General features: G+C 38.4%; 1 protein-coding gene across 2 annotated transcripts in view; it reads left to right on the forward strand.

Annotated features, from left to right (window-relative positions):
- The window catches only part of LOC140187913 (lissencephaly-1 homolog), a 93944-nt gene that overhangs the window by 5422 nt on the left and 63388 nt on the right, over window positions 1-25134 (forward strand). Inside the window, exon 2 of one of the 2 annotated variants that reach the window (XM_072243773.1) lies at window positions 20597-20826. In XM_072243773.1, the coding sequence (XP_072099874.1) occupies window positions 20795-20826 (32 nt within the window). In that variant the 5' untranslated portion in view covers window positions 20597-20794. Of the gene's footprint in view, window positions 1-20596; window positions 20827-22474; window positions 22585-25134 lie in introns of those variants that run through there. The other variant, XM_072243772.1, reaches the window with a different exon arrangement.

Here is a 25134-nt window from a genome sequence, read left to right on the forward strand (position 1 = left end):
GAGGATCAGTCATTATCTTATTAAATCGTGGAATAGGCTCATGTGGATGGGAAGGGCATAGCTTTGGGTGTGATTCCATATGGGCAATTGCTTTTCCTCTTCACAAATCTTTGTTGTATTTATATTTGTTCAAGAGCTGGTTGCTGCAATCTTTTTCTCTGGACACCATGTAGTATCCCCTTAAGTGGATATTTTATGTGAATTAAACAATAAAAGTTAATTTGACTGTTTTGGGAAGGCAAGTAGCTACGCTTAATGTGATATGCATCCAACACTGAGCTTTACAGCAGGGAGTTGTTAGAAAGCTATCAGATGTGAGAACATTGATGATTGTCCTAATCTAGCTGGAGGCAGTGGAGCCAATTGAGAGTGTTGCAGTTATTGACGGTATCAAAAATGCGGTTGTTGGATTATATAAGCAGATTTTAGTGGATAATTTTATGCTTTAGCAGGCTGAATATGGGTAATAGTTTTCTCAAATAAAAACGGAAAGTATTAGAAATATTCAACAGATCAGGTGGTATTGTGGAAAGAGAAGTGACATTAATGTTCCAGGTTAAACCTCATAACAGGTTTCTTTTAAGTTTATTGAGGAAAGTTAAGGGTTTTTTTTTCAATGTCTAGTTAAGTCTCCTGTTTTGCAGTACTCTGGATTCTCAGCAATTAGAAATGAGAATTTGATCAGTAATTTCTCAGATTATTTAATACTACTCTTTCCATTTGTGGTTACAAAAAATTACAATCTCTTATGTCTTAAAGTTTTTAATATTTTTGGATGAAGTTTAAAAAAAGTAACCTTAATAAAAATATGAATATATCCAAAAATTGAAAACTTAAGCAAAATTCCTTGAGTAGGAAAGTCATTGTGTCACAGATCTTGTGCAGAATGTGTACAATCCTGGTTTATATGCATGTTTCGAAATCAGAATCAGTATACATGGGCAAATCAACTATTCTTTGAGTGGGATCGTGAATTGTGTTAAAAACTGTACCAGTACAAAATATACAAAAACAAAGTAGTGTGTTTGCATGACCAATTGTGTATCTGATAGTTCAGCTAGCAACACTCACAACACGCTGGAGGAACTCAGCAGGTCGGGCAGCATCCGTGGAAACGATCAGTCGATGTTTCGGACCGGAACCCTTCGTCAGGACTGTAGGGGGAAGGGGCAGAGGCCCTATAAAGAAGGTGGGGGGAGGGTGGGAAGGAGAAGGCTGGTAGGTTCCAGGTGAAAAACCAGTAAGGGGAGAGATAAAGGGGTGGGGGAAGGGAGGCAGGGAGGTGATGGGCAGGAAAGGTGAAGAAAGAATAGGGGAAAACACAATGGGTAGTAGAAGGAGGCGGAACCAAGAGGGAGGTGGTAGGCAGCTGGGGGAGGGGGCAGAGTGACATAGGGATGGGGGAAGGGGAGGGAATTACCAGAAGTTGGAGAATTCTATGTTCATACCAAGGGGCTGGAGGCTACCTAGACGGTATATGAGGTGTTGTTCCTCCAACCTGAGTTTAGCCTCATCATGGCAGTAGAGGAGGCCATGTATGGACATATCGTGTTGCTTTGACCCCAGCATCTGCAGATTATTTTGTGTTTACGAGTTCAGCTAGCAATCTGTTCCATCCTACGTTTCCTTTTCACAATAAGTTTTATAATTGCTGTTTTCAGTTAAAATTTTCTTTGGTGTACAAACATGTTATTTTGTGTTGCATCTGCAGTACTTTGCTGCCATGTTCATCATAGACTTTGATGTTCTGTTATTTGCTTATCTGCTTACTTGATCTTCCAAATCGGTTACTTATTTGCAAAATTTCTAATGCAGCCCATTGGATCCTGAACTACGTGAAGTCTCTTGAAATTTGGAGATTCTATTTGGATTTTTTAAGCTTTCTAATTCTTGTGATGTAGGAGGAAAGAATTCATGATACCAGAGCATCTTGATCTCCATTGTATCTAATACAGGAAAACATAACAGCATTCGAAAATGTCGCCAGACACCATAGCCCAGAATTTGGTTTCACTGATAAATATTGTCCAGAATATTGCCTCCATCCATGCGATCAGATGGTGTCTTGGCTTATCGTATTATTAGTTTCTATAATTCTATGACACCACCTCTGTTATCCCTTGAAATGTTTAGCTTAGTTTTTGTTCCCAATCTTTGGGAGGGAAGCAATTTTGGCTGAAGTGAGAATGAATTGCACCTGGTTTCTAATTATGATTAATTTTGTACAAAAGATATATCCAATGTTGTTTGAGTATATTGGGATTTGCTCTTTGGTAATCCTTCCTTTCTTCTACTCTTTCAAAATGAGTTGCAGTGGTTTCATAAATGATAAGAGGTCAGAAGTCTATCTGCCATGATTTCAGGTAAAGTTAATGTAGATGATATATTGCAAAATTAAACAGTAATAAGTTGAGATAGGTGTAAATATAAGATGGGATGTAAATTTTAGTCTAGAGAACTTTTACTCCATAAGACAAAAATCAGGCATGAATGAGGAAATACATTGATATCAATTGGAAGCGGAAAAAAGTTTAGAAAATGAAAGTAATTTGGGAGTCCTGATTGACAGTAAATGAAAACTTTTGCCACTCTGCCTGGTACAGGTGTGTAAATCAGAGGGGTAAAGGTCACAATTGAGATTAAGTAGTGATGTAATTCTGCTATTTCATAATTCCACTGAAAATGACAGTTCTTTGCAAACTAAACTGCATTCTGTAAAGCAGAAAGATTACTTGTTACTGAAATGAGAAAAAAGGCAACTAAAATTTTCAGTATTTATGTGGGCTTTAAGGACAAAGGTTTACACGTGGGGAAAAAGGTGGTTGTAAGAAAAGGAACGTTGATATTAAAGAAAAATAAAAAGTAATTAACTATTTACCCTGATCAGCTGTTTCACATATTTGGTGAGACTGCCAAGAAGAATAAATTAAAAACTAATTTACAAAATGATTTTTCCCAGAGACAGACGGAGTAAATTATGTTTCAATTGCAAATCATTGTTTTTCTTAGTGTACTGCATTTTCAAATAAGTAAATCAGTAATTGAGCTGTGGCATATAGTAGGCAAGCAGTTAATTTGGATGTGTGGTACACCAAGCTTTCAACATTAGGGGATTATCTTTACACATACTTACTAAGTGTGGAACATAGAATTTTGTGGATTAATTTATAATAGGTGACTTCTGTGAGTAGACAATAGTGCTATTGTTGAGCTTTATAATAAATGGGCTGGTGTCCAGCAGTTTCCATTTTCCAATGTGTATCTAGAAAAGATAAACTAATAGCTGTCTGATGCTTCTGTCTCAGTGATGGTTGATACATCTCAGTACTATTCATTTTCAATCCTTTTACTTTTTGATCAGTTGGTGTGCTTAATTCTTTTCTATCCTAACTTATATTGACTTGAATGGAACCAACATGCACAAGTTGTCTAGATGAACAATATATTACTGTTGATGTAATAACACTACTAAATTATGGCTGGGCAAAGGAACATTACCTTACCCAGTCCTGGTTTCTTAGTTTTTAATAAGTAATAGGGTTTTATAGGAATAATGGTTAACATTGAGCAACAGAAGAACAGTGTTGCTCTGGGGTTAGAAATGCATCTAAGACTGCTCTAGCTTTAAACTGGCCAAAAGCTTTTGACACTTTATTTATGAAGAACTTGTGGTCGCATGTTCAAACTAAGTTTATTATCGAAGTAAAATATGTCATCATATACAACCCAGAAATTCATTTTCTTGCAGACTTACTCAATAAATCCATTATAGACTAATGATCATAATAGAATTCATGAAAGACCGCACCAACTTGGGCATTCACACAGTATGCAAAAGCCAACAAACTGAGCAAGTACACAAATAAATAATAAATAAGTGATAAATATTGAGAACATGAGATGAAGAGTCCCTGAAAGTGAGTCCATTAGTTGTGGGAGCATTTTAGTGATGGGGCAAGTGAAGTTGAGTGAAGTGATCCCCTTTGGTTCAAGGGCCTAATGGTTGAGGGGTAATAATTGTTCCTGAACCTAATGATGTAAATCTTGTGGCTCCTGTACTACCAACTTGCTGATGACAGCAGTGAAAAGAGAGCATGTTCTGGATAGTGGATGTCTCTGATGATAAATGCTGCTTTCCTGCAGCAATGTCTCTTGTCGATGTGCTCAGTGGTGGGGAAGGTTTTACCTATGATGGATGAAGCTGTATCCATGACACTTTGTAGGATTTTCAGTTCAAGGGCATTAGTGTTTCCATACCAGGCTGTGATGCAGCTAGTCAATATACTCTCCACTACACATCTATAGAAGTTAGTCATTAATTTAGATGTCTTGCTGAATTTTCACGAACTCCTAAGGAAGTAGAGGCACTGTTGTGCATTTTTCGTAATGGCACTTGTGTGCTGGGCCCAGGACAATGTCCTCCGAAGTAATAACAGAGTAATTTAAAGTTGCTGACCCTCTCCACCTCTGATCCTTTGATGAGGACTGGCACATGGACCTCTGGTTTTCTCGTCCTAGTCAATTAACAACTAACACACATAAAAGTTGCTGGTGAACGCAGCAGGCCAGGCAGCATCTCTAGGAAGAGGTACAGTCGACGTTTTGGGCCGAGACCCTTCGTTCACCAGCTACTTTTACGTGCGTTGCTTGAAATTCCAGCATCTGCAGATTTCCTCTTGTTTGCGTCAATTAACAACTCCTTGCTTTGCTGACATTGAGTAAGAGGTCGTTGTTATGGGACCACTCAGCTGGGTTTTCAATTTCCCTCCTGTATGATGATTGATTGCCACCTTTAATTCAGTCCATGACAGCAGTGTCATCAGTAAACTTGAATGTGGCATTGGAGCTGTGCTTAGCCACACATTCATAAGTGTAAAGTGAATGGAGCAGAGTGATAAGCACACAGCCTTGTGTTGCACCTGAGCTGATAGAGATTGAGGAGGAGATCTTGTTGCCAATCCGAACTGACTAGAGTCTGCAACTGAGGAAATCGAGGATTCAATTGCATAAGAGAGTATTGAAGCCAAGGCCTTGAAGCTTATTGATTAGTTTAGGGGGGGTTGATGATATTCAATTCTGAAGTGTAGTCGATTAAGAGCATCCTGATGTTTGCATCTTTGCTGTCCAGATGTTCCAGGGTTAAGCCAATAAGATGGCATCTGCTGTGGCCTTGTTGTTCCAGTAGCAAATTAGAGCAGTTCCAAGTCGCTTCTCAGGAAGGAGTGCATATGTTTAATCACTAACCTCTCAAAACACTTCGTCATTGTGAATGTAAGTGCTACTGGACAATGGTCATTGAGACAGGTTACCGTGTTCTTCTCAGGTGCAGGTATAATTGAAGCCTGCTTGAAGCAGATGGGCATCTCAGACTGCTGAAGCGAGAGGTTAAAGATCTCAGTGAATGCTCCAGCTGGTTGATTAGCACAGGTTTTTAGTACTTGGCCAGGCACCCCATCTGGTCTGGATGTTTATCATGGGTTCACTGTCCTGAAAGCTGTTCGCGTGTCGGCCTGAGACTGAAATCACAGGATCATGTGGGAGTCCGTGATGGTACCTCTATGTTTTGACAGTCAAAGCAGGCATAGAAGGCATTGAGCTCATCTGGAAGTGAAGCCCTGGTGTTGCCGAAGTTGCTTAAATTAACTTTATAAGAAGTGACGGTATTCAAGCCATGCCGCAATTGTTGAGCATCCTTCGTTGATTCAGTTTAGTCAGGATTTGCCTCTTCACCCATGTGTTTGCTTTCTGGAGATTGTACCTGGACCTCTTGTAACCTGGTAACCAGACTTGAATTTGAGACTATATTATTGCAGGTAGAGATTTGGTTAGATAATTTGTCCCCTGCAGTTCTTGCAGTTAAACCAAACATTCATGTTAGTCTCTGAAGTTTATATCGTAGACTTCTGGTTTAGAAGAGCAAAACCATATGATAGATGATTAACAGTTGAGAGCTCTTGCTTGGGTGCATATGGAAAAGACATTTCCTCAAAAGACATTTCCTCTTGGGATCGCTGATTGAAAATAAGTTGTGGCCCGTTTGGTGCTGGTGTATTTGGAACTCCATTAAAGCATGGAAGAAGTAGTCTGAATAATTTCAAGGTGGAATTTGTCAAATCCATGTGGCCAGAATGTTATGGGGAAATAGAGTTATAGTTACCTTCAGGGCAATGCTGAATGTCATCTAGGAGTTTATTTAAAAATGCAACTTATTGAAAATGTATGTGCATGGAACTGGTCTTGGTGAGTTTTGTGAGGAAAAAATTGAGAATGAAGCATTAGGATGAGCAATTTAAATTTTGATTAAAGTGGTTTTAAAATAGGATCTTTTAAGTAAAGAGGAAAGGAGACCAAAATGATTCAGAAAAGAATACCAGATCTTGGCCTAGAATAGTTAAGGCACAGTTGTCAATAAAATAACATTCTGAGATGCTTGGACCAATACACTTATCAGATGTTGGAGTTGGAAAAGATGAGAGTGCTTTTAAATAAATATGAATTTGAGAATAAGGATTTAAAATGCTGAGTAGCCACATACTATAGAGAAAAGATGAGTAGGTTGAAATACATAAATTCAATCAAGAAGAATCTAATTTAATGGAAGACTGTATAGAAAGTGAAAGAGCCTTCACTGTACATTCCCAAACCAAAAGCCGTGGATGAACCAGGAGGTACGTCGTCTGCTGAAGGCTAGATCTGTGGCATTCAAGTCGGTAACCCAGGCCTGTACCAGAAAACCAGGTATGATTTGCGGAGGGCTATTTCAAGGACGAAGGGACAATTTAGAACAAGGCTGGAGGCAATATCAGATGCATGGCAACTCTGGCAGGGACTGCAAGACATTACTTCCTACAAAGCGAAACTCAATAGTATGAATAGCAGCAGTGCTTCACTACCAGATGAACTCAATGCCTTCAATGCACGCTTTGAAAGGGAGAACACAACTACAGCTGTGAAGGTCCCTGCTGCACCTGATGACCCTGTGATCTCTGTCTCAGAGGCCAATTTTAGACTGTCTTTAAAGAGAGTGAACCCTCGCAAGGCAGAAGGTCCCGATGGAGTACCTGGTAAGGCTCTGAAAACCTGTGCCAACCAACTAGCGGGAGTATTCAAGGACATTTTCAACCTCTCACTGCTACGGGCGGAAGTTCCCACTTGCTTCAAAAAGGCAACAATTATACCGGTGCCAAAGAAGAATAATGTGGGCTGCCTTAACGACTATCGCCCCGTAGCACTCACATCGACAGTGATGAAATGCTTTTGAGAGGTTGGTTACGACCAGACTGAACTCCTGCTTCAGCAAGGACCTGGACCCCTTGCAATTTGCCTATCGTCTCAGTAGGTCAATGGCAGATGCAATCTCCATGGCTCTTCACACGGCTTTAGACCAGTGGTCCCGAACCACCGGGCCGCAAAGCATGTGCTACCGGGCGGTGAGGAAACGATATGATTTGGTGATATGAAACGATATGAGTCAGCTGCACCTTTCCTCATTCCCTGTCACGCACTGTTGAACTTGAAATAACCTACGAAATCATACCAAATGACACATAAAACCTAAAATAACACTAACATATAGTAAAAGCAGGAATGACATGATAAATACACAGCCTATATAAAGTAGAAATAATGTATGTACAGTGTAGTTTCACTTAACAGCATCGGGAAGATTAAGCCAAAACCGATTTGTAGAGAAAAAAAATCGGCACATCACACATGCGCACACAGGTGCCTGTGCAAGGCTACATGGTCCTGGTAGTCTTTCTTGAGGTAAACACAAGTGTCCCGTATTTGACTGCTACTTTTGTCCCTTATTTGGGAATGAGAAAGTTGGCAACCCTACTTGAACAGCCCGCCCCTCCCCCCCGCCCGCCCCCGTCGGCTGATCCGCTAAAATATTGTCAATATTAAACCCATCTGCAGTGCAAAAAAAGTTGGGCACCCCTGCTTTAGACCATCTAGACAACACAAACACCTACGTCAGGATGCTGTTCATTGACTGTAGCTCAGCATTTAATACCATCATTCCATAGTCATAGTCATACTTTATTAATCCCAGGGGGAAATTGGTTTTCTTTACAGTTGCACCATAAATAATAAATAGTAATAGAACCATAAGTTGTTAAATAGTAATATGTAAATTATGCCAGTAAATTATGAAATAAGTCCAGGACCAGCCTATCGGCACAGGGTGTCTGACCCTCCAAGGGAGGAGTTGTAAAGTTTGATGGCCACAGGCAGGAATGACTTCCTATGACGCTCTATGCTACATCTTGGAGGAATGAGTCTCTGGCTGAATGTACTCATGTGCCCACCCAGTACATTATGTAGTGGATGAGAGACATGGACCAAGATGGCATGCAACTTAGAAAGCATCTTTTCGGACACCACCGTTAGAGTCCAGTTCCATCCCCACAACATCACTGGCCTTACGAATGAGTTTGTTGATTCTGTTGGTGTCTGCTACCCTCAGCCTGCTGCCCCAGCACACAACAGCAAACATGATCGCACTGGCCACCACAGACTCGTAGAACATCCTCAGCATCGTCCGACAGATGTTAAAGGACCTCAGTCTCCTCAGGAAGTAGAGACGACTCTGACCCTTCTTGTAGACAGCCTCAGTGTTCTTTGACCAGTTCAGTTTATTGTCAATTCGTATCCCCAGGTATTTGTAACCCTCCACCATGTCCACACTGACCCCCTGGATGGAAACAGGGGTCACTGGTACCTTATTCCCACAATCCTGATTGAGAAGTTGCAGAACCTGGGCCTCTGTACTTCCCTCTGTAATTGGATCCTTGACTTCCTAACCGGAAGACCACAGTCTGTGCGGATTAATGATAACATATCCTCTTAGCTGACAGTCAACACTGGCGCACCTCAGGGGTGTGTGCTTAGCCCACTGTTTTACTCTCTGTATACACATGACTGTGTGGCTAGGCATAGCTGAAGTACCATCTACAAATTTGCTGATGATAACCATTGTTGGTAGAATCTCAGCTGGTGACGAGAGGGCATACAGGAGTGAGATACGTCAACTAGTGGAATGGTGCCGCAGCAACAACCTGGTACTCAACGTCTGTAAATGCAACTTTGCTGGATCAAATAACGACAGCACAAAAAGATCGTTACTTAAATTTTCACCCGTTTATTTCTTCGAGCTCAGCTGGTGAGTGAACTTAGACCCGACATCAGGGAGAGACCTTTTCTCATCTCCCCGGTGGTTCTACATGTTCACTGCCCGATGTCAGAATTGTCAGAAGTTATAAGGCCACCGATACAGAGCAACAATCAGTTTGATAACCATTCCGGTCAAGTCAATGGACTATTGATACAGAGAACAATCAGTTTGATAACTACAAAAGTACAATCAATTTGTTAGACACTCCAGCCACCTTAACTGAAAAGGGAATGTCCTACCTGGTTTGCTGGAGCCACAACTTAATTACAAAGATAAGAACATCTGTCAAATTTGTGCTTTAATTAAGAAAGGAATGTTCTGTCTAATTTCCATCATATACTGCTTTTTGTCAAAATCAAAAGGTGTGAAAAACCCAGAGACATCTATGTGGATCTGGGCAAACTTTAATCATCTTGCTCCAAAGAAGGCAGCTGTGAGACATTATTCAAACACACTGCAGTCACATACTTAATTCATTGTTTACAGGGATCTAAGAATCCCCTATTCCCTTAAACTTTATCACGTCAGTAAGACAAAGGAGCTGATTGTGGACTTCGGGAAGGGTAAGACAAGGAACACATACCAATCCTCATAGAAGGATCAGAAGTGAAGAGAGTGAGCAGCTTCAAGTTCCTGGGAGTCAAGATCTCTGAGGATCTAACCTGGTCCCAACACATTGATGTAGTCATCAAGAAGGCAAGACAGCGGCTATACTTTGAGGAGTTTGAAGCAATTTGGCATGTCAACAAATACACTCAAAAACTTCTATAGTTGATCATGGAGAGCATTCTGACCAGGCTGCATCACTGTCTGGTATAGAGGGGCTACTGCACAGGACCGAAAGAAGCTGCAGAAGGTTGTAAATCTAGTCAGCTCCATCTTGGGCACTAGCCTACAAAGTACCCAGGACATCTTTAGGGAGCGGTGTCTCAGAAAGGCAGCGTCCATTATTAAGGATCTCCAGCACCCAGGGCATTCCCTTTTCTCACTGTTAACCATTAGGTAGGAAATACAGAAGCCTGAAGGCACACACTCAGTGATTCAGGCACAGCTTCTTCCCCTTTGCCATCCGTTTCCTGAATGGACTTTGAAGCTTTGGATACTACTTCACTTTTTTAATATACAGTATTTCTGTTTTTGCACATTTTTAATAATTATTCAATATATGTAATTGATCTGTTTATTATTATGTTTTATTTTATTTATTTTTTCTCTCTTCTAGATTATGTATTGCATTGAACTGCTGCTAAGTTAACAAATTTCACGTCACATGCCGGTGATAATAAACCTGATTCTGATTCTATTATAAAGCACTTTTTTATAGTAGTTTATTTTAAACTTTCACACTATTTAATTATATAGTTATTATTTATTGATTGTATGTCATAGGAATTTTTATGTTTTGCTCTGTATTGCTGCCACAAAACAAGTTTCATTATGTATGTCAATGATAATTTTGATTCTGAACAGTTCATCCTGTAACTGACAAAAGCATGGGTGACAGTTATAGTAGTATGGTTTTGGATGAGGGAGGAACTAAAATCGAAGCAATTTGATGTCAAGAATATTGGATTTGAAGGTCAGCATAAAAATGGATGCCTTACCAAAAGTCAGTTCTAAATCTTGAACTGAGATAGTGACCTTGCATCTGAAGATAATGTCTCTGGATTTTTTATTCATGCAAGATTTTGTATTTCAAGTTGTTTGCTTACTGTGGGTTTTCATATTTAAAGTGTTTTTAGTTCTGTAATTGGAAGTTAAATGATTTATTGCAAAACATAAAATTGCTCAGCTTTCTGCGATTCACCTTCTTCCCCAAACTGAAACCATACAATGCTGGTAGTTTTGTCCTAGATTTTGCTCTTGTGTGTGCCAGTCTTCATCAGGTAACAAATAAAAGTAGGTCCTATTATTAGATGATTGTCTACTAATAAATTTGTAGAGTCAGGTGGGGACCTAGGTTGGGACTGCTGCTCTTGGATCCATTTTCATTATCCAGATAAAGATTTGTGAATGACAAGAGATTAGGACATGTAATCGGGGCACAGTTTCAAAATTGGTTTGCAGTTTGATTTTGGTACAATGGAAGAATGTATTTATATTTGGCAGAAGTCTTTTTTTTCATGTTGACAAATGCAACATTGTGCACAAGTGCCATCAGTGCCAAGCATATACAGACCAAACTTGGAATAAAATTAAAAGCTAATCAGATGGAATAAAGGAGCTAAGTGGTGGTGATGCAGGGCTCTTATAAGCATTCAGGAAGTAGACTTGGATGAAGTTAAAACACGTATAATATTCAGGTAGAAAACCTTAATTAGACCACATTTTGCCAGTGACATGCAGATCTTGAAATAATAAGTCCTTGATTTGATTGTGATGGAGATGTGTGGTGGAGAGCCACACACATTGTAATCATTTTAAAGGATTACAAAAATCATCCCTTTTTTAATTGCTGTCGGTTACATTATTGGTCTTGAGAACAGGGATTTTTAATTCAGGGTAAGCTTTAAAGATTTAACAGAAATATTTTAAATGTTAAATATGCAGTATTGGTTGTATGGAAGTGTCGAATTTGGCTTGATAGGAAAATGAAAGATTTGTGTCCAAGAGCACTCCATATGTAAGATTGTTCTACGTAGAGTTGTAGAAGCTTAAACTGGTGGCTTAAATGATTGCAAATTCTCATTAGCAGGACACTTGTGGGATCTGTAATTCCCTGGAACCTTTTAGAGAAATTTTCCAGAATTATTTATTTTGATTTAGCTTATTTTGGTATATTTTCAGTACTAATTTGGATAGTAAAGATACTCATTATAGATCAACAATTATCTACTAGGTTAGAAGGTTGTGTATTCCCATCTCACTCCTGAGACATGAGCATATAATGTTGCCTGAGAGTTCAGTTCAGTGCAGTATTGAGGAAGTGTCATGCTTGAAGTGCTATTTCTAGAAGGTCTTAACCAATACAGTCTTCTCTTGTGGATACAAATGTAACAATTATTTGGTTATTATGTCATTGGTTGTGGAATCTTGTGCAGGTTAACTCCTGCATTTTTCTACACAACAAAGGATTTCAAGCATTGTCAGTATTGCAGTCTGGTTATTGTTAAAGGTACCATATTAATGTCATTTAGTCTTTGCAAAATATGTTATATACAGGTGTCCCCTGCTTTTCGAACGTTCGCTTTACAAAACTTCACTGTTACGAAAGACCTACATTAGTACCCTGTTTTCGCTTTCAGAAGGTGTTTTCACTGTTACGAAAAAAATCAGCGCACAAAAAAATCAGCACGCGCCCCGAGCAGCTGCTCTCCCCCGGATTCGGAACTACATTCTTGCCGGCATTGCTTAAACACGTGCCTGTGAGCAGTCGTTTGCAAGATGAGTTCTAAGGTGTCGGAAAAGCCTAAAAGAGCTCGTAAGGGTGTTACACTTAGCGTAAAACTAGACATAATTAAGTGTTTCAATCGTGGTGAATGAAGTAAGGACAACGTGAGTTTGGCTTGTGGAAGCTGATGAAGATGATGTTGAAGAGGTTTTGGCATCCCATGACCAAGAACTGATAGATGAAGAGCTGATGCAATTGTAAGAGGAAAGGATAACAATCGAAACCGAATGCAGTGGTGAACGGACCAAAAGTGAAGTCGTCCAGGAACTGAACGTGAAGCAACTGCGTGAGATTTTCGCTGCAATGATAAAGTACGACTTTAATTTTGAAATGGTACGTCGGTTTAGGGGATATTTGCAGGATGGTTTGAGTGCTTACAAAGAACTGTATGATAGAAAAATGCGCGAGGCTCAGCAATCAAGCAAGCCTTCCACATCAGCCACAGCAGACGACGAACCTCGACCTTCGACATCGAGGCGGTCAGTCATAGGAGAAGATGAGCTGCCTGCTCTAATGGAAACAGTTGACACCCCAGTGTTCCACCACCCCAAACCCCTGACCACGGACAGATACTGATTCGCGGAGAATGTAGCAGTAGCTCAGAGGCACACAGCACATCTTTAAGAAAAAAGCCGAAATAAACATGCTAATTAATTAGGTGTTGCCCGACACGTAATTGTCGGCCCAGATCAGAAGTGATGCAATCGGCACTGATCTGGGCCGACAATTATGTGTCGGGCAGCACCTAATTAATTAGCATGTTTATTTCGACTTTTTTCTTAAAGATGTGCTGTGTGCCTCCTGGCTACTGCTGCATTCCTGCACGCTTCGCGGATCGGTAACGGTTGGTGGCCCGGAAGGTGGGGGCCACTGCACCACCCAGCCTGTGACGACTCAGTCTAGCACACCATCATCAGTCTGCTCGGCGCTGTCCCGATTTGGGTAAGTGATACTACACTGTACATACATTATTTCTACTTTATATAGGCTGTGTATTTTTAGGTGTTATTTGGTATGATTTGGTAGCTTCATAGCTTAAAGGTTACTGGAGAGAGTGTTCTTGCCAACAGCACTTGCGTGAGATTTTCTGCCGACGGCGCTTGCGTGAGATTTTCGCTACGGAGAACAGTTCAGTAATGATTGTGGAAAAGTATCTCTACTTTATATAGGCTGTGTATTTATCATATCATTCCTGCTTTTACTGTATGTTTCTGTTATTTTAGGTTTGATGTGTTATTTGGCATGATTTGGTAGGTTACTTTTGGGTCTGCGAACGCTCACAAAATTTTCCCATATAAATAAATGGTAATTGCTTCTTCGCTTTAAGACATTTCGGCTTACGAACCGTTTCATAGGAACGCTCTACCTTCGGATGGCAGGGGAAACCTGCATTAGGATTTCAAAAATCTGAAACAGACGTTGTGAAGACATTGAATGTTCATTGTTCTAGTAACCAAATGGTGTTCTTATTTCACTAAACATTCTTTGGGATTGTTTTTGTATTTTAACTAGTAGAGAAGCACTTCTGTTTAAAGTTGACTTACCTTGTCCACTTACCTGTGGTATAGATATTTCACCATACAAATCAATATATAATCTGCAGAAAGTACACTCAGTCATTTTATCTCAATGCATCTTATATTACTTTCCATATTTGCTGACTTGGCTCCTAAATGGCTTAGTTCTGACATTAGGGTTGTGGCAACTTGTTCTGCACTTCATTAGAGGAATTTGTTTCACAGCTTTAACATTAAATCATAAACACCTCAGTGTAATCATCCTTAATCTGTAAATGTTGCAATTTAAGCCAGGTCCATGCAATCTTATAAATTAAGTTTTTCATCCTTGGTATGATTTTTGTTAATCTGGTCTGTGACTTCTCCAGGACTTGGCAAATGCTGCATCAGCTGTAGTTTGAAAACACCAAGACCTACTTTGACTTGTCTAATGAAGTACCCTGCTTTTCAGATTCCTCCTACCCAGGCAGAGCTCAGTGCTACCGCACAGTGCCTCTGAGGTGATTTTGGTAGCAATGAGTCTAGTTCAGTAGTGTGCATTTGCCAAGAAGGTTTTGGAAAGAAATGCAACTGTCTAGATTCATGCCAAATAGCTACACATCATGGTATTTCGTGTTGTACGGGCTGTTGCTATGGATGTCACGAAGGGTACAGCAATTACTGCTAGAAGATGAGCAATGATGAAACTATCCTTTGTTCTGAAGCTTGTTACAATTCCAGAATTAGGTTCTATCTGTGACTGGGTATTGCAGACCAACATTTCTACAGTTGTACGGTTACATAAGAAAGGGTACACTGTAGCTCGCTGCAGCGACTGCAAAGGCTATATGGGAAAAGAATAAAGCCCTCCTACATTGCACACTGAAGTGCAAGATCTGTATAAAACCTTAAAGTTTTCCTTAAGTAATATTTTTTGGGGAAAAAATTGATGTCATGCTAATGAAGTATAAATTATGCAGTTGAATGTGGCATGCATCGTAAGTGACAACATGTGAGTACTACGCACTATTGCCAGTTTTACAAATAAAATATGTTTTTGAAACAAAGCAGTTTGAGCTCTGACATTGAGTATCTGATGGTGCTTTGAATTTAAATTCTGGCTCTTTCTATATTTGTACGTTTTGGAAAAAGTAAAAAAAAAATCAGATATTTTCATAATCTATAGCAACTTGGATTTCAAATTCTCATATGTTCTCTAATCTCAGTTGTGGCATCATTGGTATATAAATATCTGGGTAAAAGTGGGAAAAGTCAATGAAGCATTTCTGATTTTCTTGAGTCTTATTCACATTAGCTGGCAAATAAAACCATGACTTTTAACTTGATTTTTTGAGTAAGGTACTAGAAATTGCATGGGAACCGTTGACTGTAAGGAGTTAAGAATTGGTTCAAACTCCTGGCGATCCCTGTGGTCTAGTGGACCTGACCATAGTGTCTTAAAGCAAATGGTTACTGAGATACTTGATGCTTTTGCTAGATTTGGAGAAGTTTCCATTAGATTAGAATATAGAATTCTTTCTTTTCCCCAAAATGTAGAAAGCAAGGAGCTTGTTGTTCAGTCTTTAAGTCGAGTCCGACTCTTCGTGACCTCATGGACTCCTGCACACCAAGCCTTCTTGTTGGAAACTGCCTCTCTAAGATCCCCCAAGGTCATATACATTGTCTTATTTATCCATCGTAGCCTCCGTCGTCCTTTCCTCCTTTTACCTTCTGTTTTACCTAACATGAGTCTTCTCCAAGGAATCTTGTCTTCTCATAATATGGCCAAAATATTTGAGCTTTTGTCTCATAATCAAGCCTCCTAGTGAGCAGTCTGACTGTATTTCTTCAAGTATTGACTTGTTGAATCTTCTTGCTGTCCAATGAACTCTTAACACTTTCTTCCAGCATCCAAGTTCAAGGGCATTGATTCTTTTATATTCTGCCTTACTGTCCAACTCTCACAACCATACATCACAAAACTGGAAATACCATAGACTTGACTGTACGGATCTTTGTAGACAATGTTGTGTCTTTGCTCTTCAGTATTTTATCTAAATTTGCTATTGCTGCCCTCCATAGAAGTAAGACCCACGGCTATGGAGAGGAATAAACAGTCAATGTTTTGAGCCAAGCCCCTTCACCGGGACTGCTAGCTTACCTTCTATCAATGGAAACCATTGCTGATTGTTTTTACAGGGGAAAAAAATAAGGTAACCAGGCAGAGTGTGTGATATTTTTTGAAAAGGAAGTATATTTGACCAATTTATTAGGGTTTGTGGAAGAACAACAAGTTGTGATTTGATAATATACAACTGTTTATTGCAGAAGATACATATTCATGGTGCAAAGGGTAGCAAAGATCAAAGACTGACTTCCAATAAAAAACTGAGTACATGTAAGTAAAAATCGATCTCAGCTTGGCAACATATGAGAAATGGTGTGCCACTAAGATCAGTACTCAGAGCTAAATTTTTTACAATTTGTGTGAATCAGATGAAGGTATCATTGCTAAATATAATAATAAAAAGTAAGAATGTCATGCACATGATTGGAGGAAGATTTAGAGTTACATGGGTGAGTTAAGAGGGAGGGGAGATATCTAGCAAATGTTGCATAATGTAGAGGAAAATGTGAAATTGTCCATTTTGGCAAGAAAAATAATAAAGTGAACTATTAATATGATCTTTGTCCTAATGCATGAAAGGCTAGTAAGCAGAGGCATGAGATAATTAGGAAAGCTAATGTCAATATTCTTAATTGCAATGGGAATTGAATATAAAATTGGCCATGTTCCAGTCATAGGCCACTGATAAGACCATCTGGAGTAATGTGTACAGTATTAGTCTCAAAGTATGTAAATGCAGTGGAAGCAGTTTAAAGACTTACTAGCTTATTAGAGGGATGATATTTTTGGGAAAGATAAGCCAGGTTGCACCTTTATCTGCTGCAGTTTATTTAGAAAAATGAGGAGCACCTTGATGTAATTGTATAATTCTGAAGGACCTTGTTATTAATTTCTTTCCTCTTGTCAGCGTATCCAGACCATGGTTAAGAATAATGGATTACCCATTTAGGTTGATGCTGGCTACAACACAGAAACAGGCTCTTTCGCCTGTAATGTCTGTGGCTGACCACAGTGCTAATTTAAATTAATACTATGTGTCTGCATGTGGTCTGTAATCCCTCTCATTCCTACCCGTTAAATGTTGCTATCATATCTGATTCCACAATTTCCCCAAGCATTTCATGCACTTACCACTTCTCAAAGATCATCTTTAAACTGTCCCCCTTTCACCTTAAAGTAGTATTTGACATTTCTAACCTGGGAAAAAAGACTCTCAACTGTATACACAATCTGTGACCCTTACAATTGTATATACTTTTACCAGGTTGCTCCTCAGCTTCTGATGCTCCAGAGTAAATAGAGTTTGTCCAACTAATCCAGGCAGTATCCTGATAAAACTCTTCTACAGCCTCTGCAAAACTCACACATCCTTCCTGTAAAGTGGTGACCAGTTGCATACATTATTCCAATTATGCCTTAACCAAAGTTTTATATAGCTGCCACATTACTCCCTTACTCTTGTACTTACTCAGTGCCCTAATTAGTAAAGGCAAGTTTAGATACCTTTACCATCCTATCTACTTGTGCAGCCACTTCCATATATTATCAATCCATATATTGCATAGTTGAGGTACAGTTTCTCTTAAGGATCTTGAGCTTTTGGAATTACGTCCCTCAGATGTTGCTACCTTTACTTTTAAGACAGAGATAAATAGATTTTTACTAAGAGGGCTGAAAAATCACTGGTGCTGGGCAGAAATATGGAGTTATGGTTTTAACTAGATAAACCATGAGCTTATTAAATGGTGGAGCAGACTCAAGGGACCTGCTCCTAGTGAGAATGTTTTTCTGACCTTTTCATCTAGTATCAATGCAGAGATCAAGTTGTTTAATTGTGTCATTAGTACTCAATGATGAACACAGCTGATTTGTGGTAGTCAGAGTTGAAATTGCAATGTTAATGTTAAGATGTTGATCTTAAATGATCATTTAGTGTCAGCGTGTGGACGGGCAGTATTGCAGTTGCTCACCTTTAGTTATCCTGAAAATATGGTGATGCCTGCCTGCTGTGATCTGCCCAACTTTGTTAGCCTGTGACATCTTTTCTTTGTTCTCTTTAATTGTAGTTAAGCAATTGTGTTGCTAGGCCATATGTGAAGATGGGAATCATATTTTTTGGAGTTCTATATGCATCCCTGGGTATTGAACAGGTTCTGTTTTTACAGGCATCAATTTGATTTTTGTAAGAAAATGCACAAAATTCTTTCTATGGTAACCACAACTCAACAGTATTATAATGAATGACATCAAAAGCACAAGACTGATTTGAAAGATTAATTACTAAATGTGGAGAGAGAGAGAGAGAGAGGAAATTAGTTCTTCCATTTGTAAGAATAAATGTATGTATGTGTTAGACTTTTCAAATTTGATATTGCAAGTGCGCATTTGTGTGTAGTACATTAGCCAAGTGTTTGTCACCTCGAGACATTCTGTATCCTGAACAAGTTGATTCCTGAGCAGTGTTGATTTGCTGATCCAATTAATTTGCTGAAGAATGTTTGTTAATAGTTATATTTTACAGCAATATATATTTTTTAATTGCTCTGATTTGATAAAAGCCAAAAGTTTCAGATTTTACCAACTATGTAGGGACATGGAGTGATTGTTGATTCGTTGTTGAAAAGGAAGGTAGATTTTAGCAGCCAAGTGCACAGGGTGAGAATCTGATAGACTGATTTCAGAATAGAATGAGTAAAATTTGAAGAATTTCAGTTAAGGGGGTCAGTTTGACGTTGGTGCTGAATTTCTCTGGGTTGCTTGCTGTTCAAGTTCTGTTTCCCCACATTTTATTTATGCATACTTTCTATTTGATGGTTTATTTTAAAATACATATTGTGGAATTGCTTGAATATTCACTAACATAGAGATGGCATTATAAATCTGGTACTTAGTACACTTGTATTTTACCTTCCAAATTATCTCAATATAAAGTTTGAGATCAGACTAGAGATGAAATGAAAGAGCAGCATGGCAATTTTTTTACAACGTGATCAAGAAACACCATGTTAAAGGAATGAAAGTAAGTTCTCATTGTACAGTTTCAATATTGAGAAGGATAACACCAAAAATGTAAAGATAATTATAAAATAACGTGGCAGAACTAGGCTTTACTGCCACTTTTGGAACTGGTCTGCCATTCAACAAAGTCATTGTCAACTTTTACATCTGAATATTGAAATTATTTCATCAACGCTTTATGCTGGTGATCAGGCCGAATTTCAGACATTTCAGACAGGGGAGAGCCGAAGTGAATGGTAGTTCAAACTGTATATTGATCTGTCAGCAGCTCACAAATGTACTGAGTGTACTATATTGGATTTTCCTCCAGAATGTCATATTTTCCTCGAGTTGGCAACAGTGTGCTCTTAACCTGTTGAAATATATTGAACAAAACATTTTTATTTCTTTGGTTTTCATTTGGGTGCAGATGATTTCATTTTATTTGGATGTGTGTAATTTTCCTCATTTTAAATTGACAGAATTAGCCTTTTTTCCAAGCAATAAAACTTTATTACTGGTTTATAAATTTGTGTAATAAGTATGTTTACAGAAGAGCAGTTTGTTAAAGCAGTGTTTGGGGGAAAAAAACATTATAGAATGCTGTAAAATATTGATGTACCTTAATTGATAGCCCCATCCTACATGCAGTCACTGTGACCACTACATTCACTCTTCCATTACCCAGTCATACCTGGTGTTTTGGCACCTGAAGTTACCTTACTAGTTGTTGAGATTGTGGGGTATAATTCCGACCCTGAAATATTTTGACAGCTGATTAAGCTACAGCATCCTTTACCCTAAATCTCCCAACTGTAAAAAAGTTGCAGATGTCTCTTCATGCAGGTGGAAATACATTCAAAGAATGTCAAAACTGGTGGCTTTAAATTTTAAAGAATTGAATTTGAATTGGTTAATTATTATCGCATATACCAACATATGAACCGTTCTTCCAGTGTGGATTTTTTTTGCCATTTGTGCTCCTGTTAACTATGATTTTTTTGCTAAAATTATTAGCAAACTCTGAGAATTTTTGGTGTAAACATGCACCTAAACACTGCCATTCTCCAATGTTCTTCAACCACATCTTCAACTTCCATTTCTGGTAACATTTATATACAGTACTCAGTTGTTTCAAAGATGTCAGTATATTGGAGTGTAACCATCTATATCTCAATGAGTATGATCAGTGATATTTCTATGGCCAACTGTCACTGCCATTAGCTTAAATCCTACTGAAAATATTTGGAGCATGTTATTGTACGTTCATTTCTGCCTTCAAAACAGTTACAGCAATAAGGTGGTGAAGTTTTTTAAAAAGTATATTCAAATTTGCAATGGCTGGTAAACAATCACTGTCATTCAGAATGTGTTGTTTAATTTAAATTTTCTAATTTAATTTACAGGTGAAATGAATATTGGGTGTTGAATGTCACCAAGCCTCCCTTTGATTCTTGGATTTGGCTACTGCAAAGGTGTTTTGGATTGGCAGAGGGCCACTGTGTGGCAGTACTCAACAAATTAGGAGTTTGCAAGGAATTTGGATCTCCCGTGGAGGAGGCAGCAGCTGCTGTACAAATCAGACCTGATTTCACACAATCAAAATGGTGTTGTCACAGAGACAAAGAGATGAACTGTAAGTACTCCAGGAAGAGAACCTTATTGCATTAGTATGAGATTGAACTAGTGCCTTCTCATCTACCATCTATTTATTGTACGTTTATTTTTAAAATTGAAATTGCAGTTTCTGACTCCAGCATCAGTTATCTTAATTCTAAAGGACATGAAGCATGATCAGTGAATATTAAAACTTGAGTTTTTGCTTGTTATTTGCACAGTGGTGCAGTTAAAACTATCATTGATGCCTGAAATATTTAAGTTTATCTGCAGTAAATTGCTGGTTTTCAGAATGAAATAATTTAATGCCACTGCAAGTTTGAAAAGTTAAATCTGAAATTTACTTAGAAGTCCTGTTGTTTTAATGTTGCTTAATTTGAATTACACAATAGATTTTCAAAAGAAAAGTAAATCAGATTTTAATCAATGTAATATAATGTATCTCCTTGGCACTGCATTGGAGTTTCAAGTCTACTCTAAATTGAAGGGTTTAGACAGTTGAGGAAGCAAAATAAAGTAATAATCTGTGATTAAATATTTAATATTATCCAATGTATGTAGCATATTCACATTGTTAAACCTACTGATGCCACAGCTGAAAAAAGACAAAGTGATCATTTTATATGGGCCTATGTATTTAATTTTACTTGTAAACTTGCAACTTGTCCAAAGGATGCATTCAGCTAGTTTTTTGTTTGATCACTGAAACAACCCAGTGGTGTAATCTTATCTTTTGTTTGGCAATGCTGAAGGATGTGAGGTGGTATTCTGCAAAGCTGCAATGCAAAGATGTGATTAATCCTCCATCCGTTAAACTCAATTGCACAGTTGGTAGTTTGAATTCAACTGTTTATTTTGGTGCCAACTAGAAAGTGAAGCTTGTATTAAACAAAAATCTTCAATTTCTCTGTACAAATGAGATTTATAGTGATATAACAGTGAGTAATATTGGAATAGTAATCATCTTGATTGCTATTAATCTGAGAAGGAACACTTTGATTTTCATGCACATCTGCAGACTGGGGTTAGATTGAATCTAAACTACAATAAGCATGAGTATAAAATATTTACCTAAGCCCTTTATTGTGCTGAATTTGTAGTTGAATTAAAGACACTAGTGAAAGGTGTCCTTATTTAAACTCTTAATTACAAAAGCAACCATTCACATCTTGCTCAGCGTAGTACCTGCCAAGATACATAGTGATAAGACTCGGGCAAACTTATGACTTCTTTGTTGACTTTGTTTAATTTCACTGTGAAAATGTCAAAAAGAACTGCAGATACCCCTATGGGTAACAATGAGAAGGAAGCATCTATCATTATCAATAACGCAGAAAGTGGAGTTATTGCAGAAGCTTGATCGTGGTGTGTCTGTGCAGTGTCTTACTGAAGAATATGGTGTCAGAACTACCACTGTATATGCTTTAAAGAAACAGAAAGACAAGTTACTGAAGTTTTATAGTGACAGTGACGTTCTACATTTATTGCAATAAGTCATTTACTATGTGTTTGATTCGGTTCGTTTGAAGCTGTATATTTTTGTTTTATTGAATTTTTTTTCTTGTCATTATTCCCTAAGCAGTACAGTATAACAACTATTTACATAGCTTTTACATTTTATTAGGTATTATAAGTAATCTAGAGGTGATTTAAAGTATACGGGAGGATGTGCATAGGAACCAATAAGGAGGGATTCTGAAATCCGAAAAATTCTGAATTCCGAAATGCAACTGGCCCCAAGGATTTCGGATAAGGGATTGTGGACCTGTAATTTAAAGTACGGTAACTTGCTCAAATTATCCTTCTGAATTCAAAGGAATCAGTTCCATTCATTTAGCTACCATCGAGCTTGGGCACCTTTGCGGTTGATATTTGACAACAAGATTTCTTCACTAAGTTATCAAAGAACTTTGGACTGCCTAAGATGTATGTTTATTGGTAATTCAAATGATTGTACTTTATCGGTAATTGTGCTGTACTCACCCAATAGAGAATCAAACTTTTATAATGAATAATTTCTTCAGTATGTTGATAAAAATCACGTTTAAAATTTCTTAGTTTTGTTCATTACATTTGTGAGCTACAGATTCCATACCCGGAGAATTGTTGTTCTTATTATGCCTATCATATGAATTTACTGTAAAGGTTTTATTCAGTTTGCTGTTCAAGACATGACAGAATTGAAAATTAACTCAGGATGCAAATTATTGCAGAAATGAACAAGCTAACTACTGGAGAAACTTGACAGGTTGAACAAAATCTGTGTGGGGGGTGGGGTGGGGGGGCAATAAGGAATTGATTTGAGTTTCTCCAGCAGTTTGTTTTTTTTTCCCTCTAGTTGCCAGCCTCTGCAGTCTTTTGTATCTCTGCTGTAAAAAAAATTCTGTCATCCTGCGCAGTAAAAGTTTTGCAGTCTAAACACAAACTGCAGATTTGAACATCAGAATAAAATAGAAAATGCTGAAATTATTCAGCAGCTGAAGCACAATCTGAAAAGAAAGAAAATCCTGATAGTTTCAGATCCTTATCTCCTAAATAGAGGAAGAAAAGGTTAGAAATTAATCATGTTTTATTTTGTAGAGAAGGGTAATTAGTGTGGACAGAACATAGGGAAAGTGTGGGATAGGATGGAGACAAAGAGGGAGTAAATAACTAGTACTTGTGCTGGCTCTTGAAGCTTTTAATGGTGACTGATCTAAATGGAGAATGTGTAAATTAGGACAGAGAAAAAAATTGAAAATGGAACTGAAATATATATAATTACTGGAAGTTTAAAGTAAAAGAACATCCTAGTAATAACCAGGAAGTCAGATAGCATCTATAGAGAGAAAATTAGGTTGACGTTGCGAATTCCCGATTTTTCATTGCGTTTGAGAACTGGAAAGCTTGGCAACTGCCGCAGTGGTTGCATGAAATGGTTGAATTCAGTGTTAAGCCCTGAGAGCAGTAATGTCCATTTGGGAAAATAGAAATATGCAAAAGTAGAGACAATCATTAATAATTCAGTACCAATTGTGATTCTTCAGATAGTTAACCAGTCCACATCCAAGTAGAATAAGCCTGGATATTATACCACACAATTGCTGGCACAATAGAAATACCTAGTTATCTCTACTCGGACGTTGCATCATTTGAAGTTACTATTGATGAGATTCTGATTTGGAGTAGCTATGTATTCAATTAAGTTAAAAGCAGCAGTTTGAGGCTAGGAATTCTGAGACAGGTAACTCACCTCCTGCAAGGCTCCTGTTAAAAGTGTGATCATCCACTTGTCTAGATGAGTGCAGCTTCAACAGCAGTTAAGCACAAACCCTTGCAGGACAAAGTGAGTCACTTGATAGGAACCCCATCCATAACCATTCACACTCTCCAGCACTGATGCACGTTACTGTGCACTTGTAATGCTACTGTGACACTGTAATTTCCCTTGGAATCAATAAAGAATCTGTCTGTCTATCTAGCAATTTGTGTCATCTAAAAGATGGACTACAGCAAGTGGCCAACACTTCTTAGTCAGCAGTTTTCAAACCCACTATCTCTGAACAGCTAGAGAAGACAGGGGCAGCAAGAGCATGGAAGTTCACCACTTGGATCTTGATCTCTAAGCCACATATCCTGACGTGGAAATATGTTACTGTTCTCTCACCAACACTAGGTCAGTACCCTGAAACTCTTTTCTTAACTGCATTGGGAGTACACAAGTGTATTTAAGGAGGCAGCTGGTCTCCATCTTGAGGACAATATGAATGGCTGATTAAATGCTGCCTCAACCTGCAAAGCCCACATGACTTGAATGATTTTTAAAGTTCCTCAAACTTGCATTGCACTTCATTGAAAAAATTTAAGAGTACAAAGATAGAGATCAGAGGGGAATGAAGAATTAAAGGAACAGGAAACTGGAAGCTTAGTTCTTGTTGGCTGATTGGAGATGTTATGCAAAGCAAAAACATCTTTGGTGTAAAGACAGGTTCATAACAACCAAATGCAATAAACTAAATTGGGCAAAAAAAAAGTGAATTGCTGGCTTTAAACATGAAAAAGTCTGCAGATGTTGGAAATCCAAAACAACGCACACAAAATGCTGGAGGAACTCAGCAGGTCAGGTAACGTCTATGGAAATGAATAAATAGTCGACATTTCAGGCCAATACCCTTCTTCAGGACTGAACGGCTGAGCTTCTGCAGCATTTTATGTGCAATGCTTTGAATTGCTGACTTGCATGGGAAGAATGGTGGATAGGAAGGGAAGAGGGAAAAGGGTAGTCATTCTGAATATTTTGTAAAGTTCTTTTGGTGACTTGAGTGACCTATACCCCTTATAATTTTGT

This window comes from Mobula birostris, chromosome 25 (genome assembly GCF_030028105.1).
Source record: "Mobula birostris isolate sMobBir1 chromosome 25, sMobBir1.hap1, whole genome shotgun sequence".
Lineage (NCBI taxonomy): Eukaryota > Metazoa > Chordata > Chondrichthyes > Myliobatiformes > Myliobatidae > Mobula > Mobula birostris.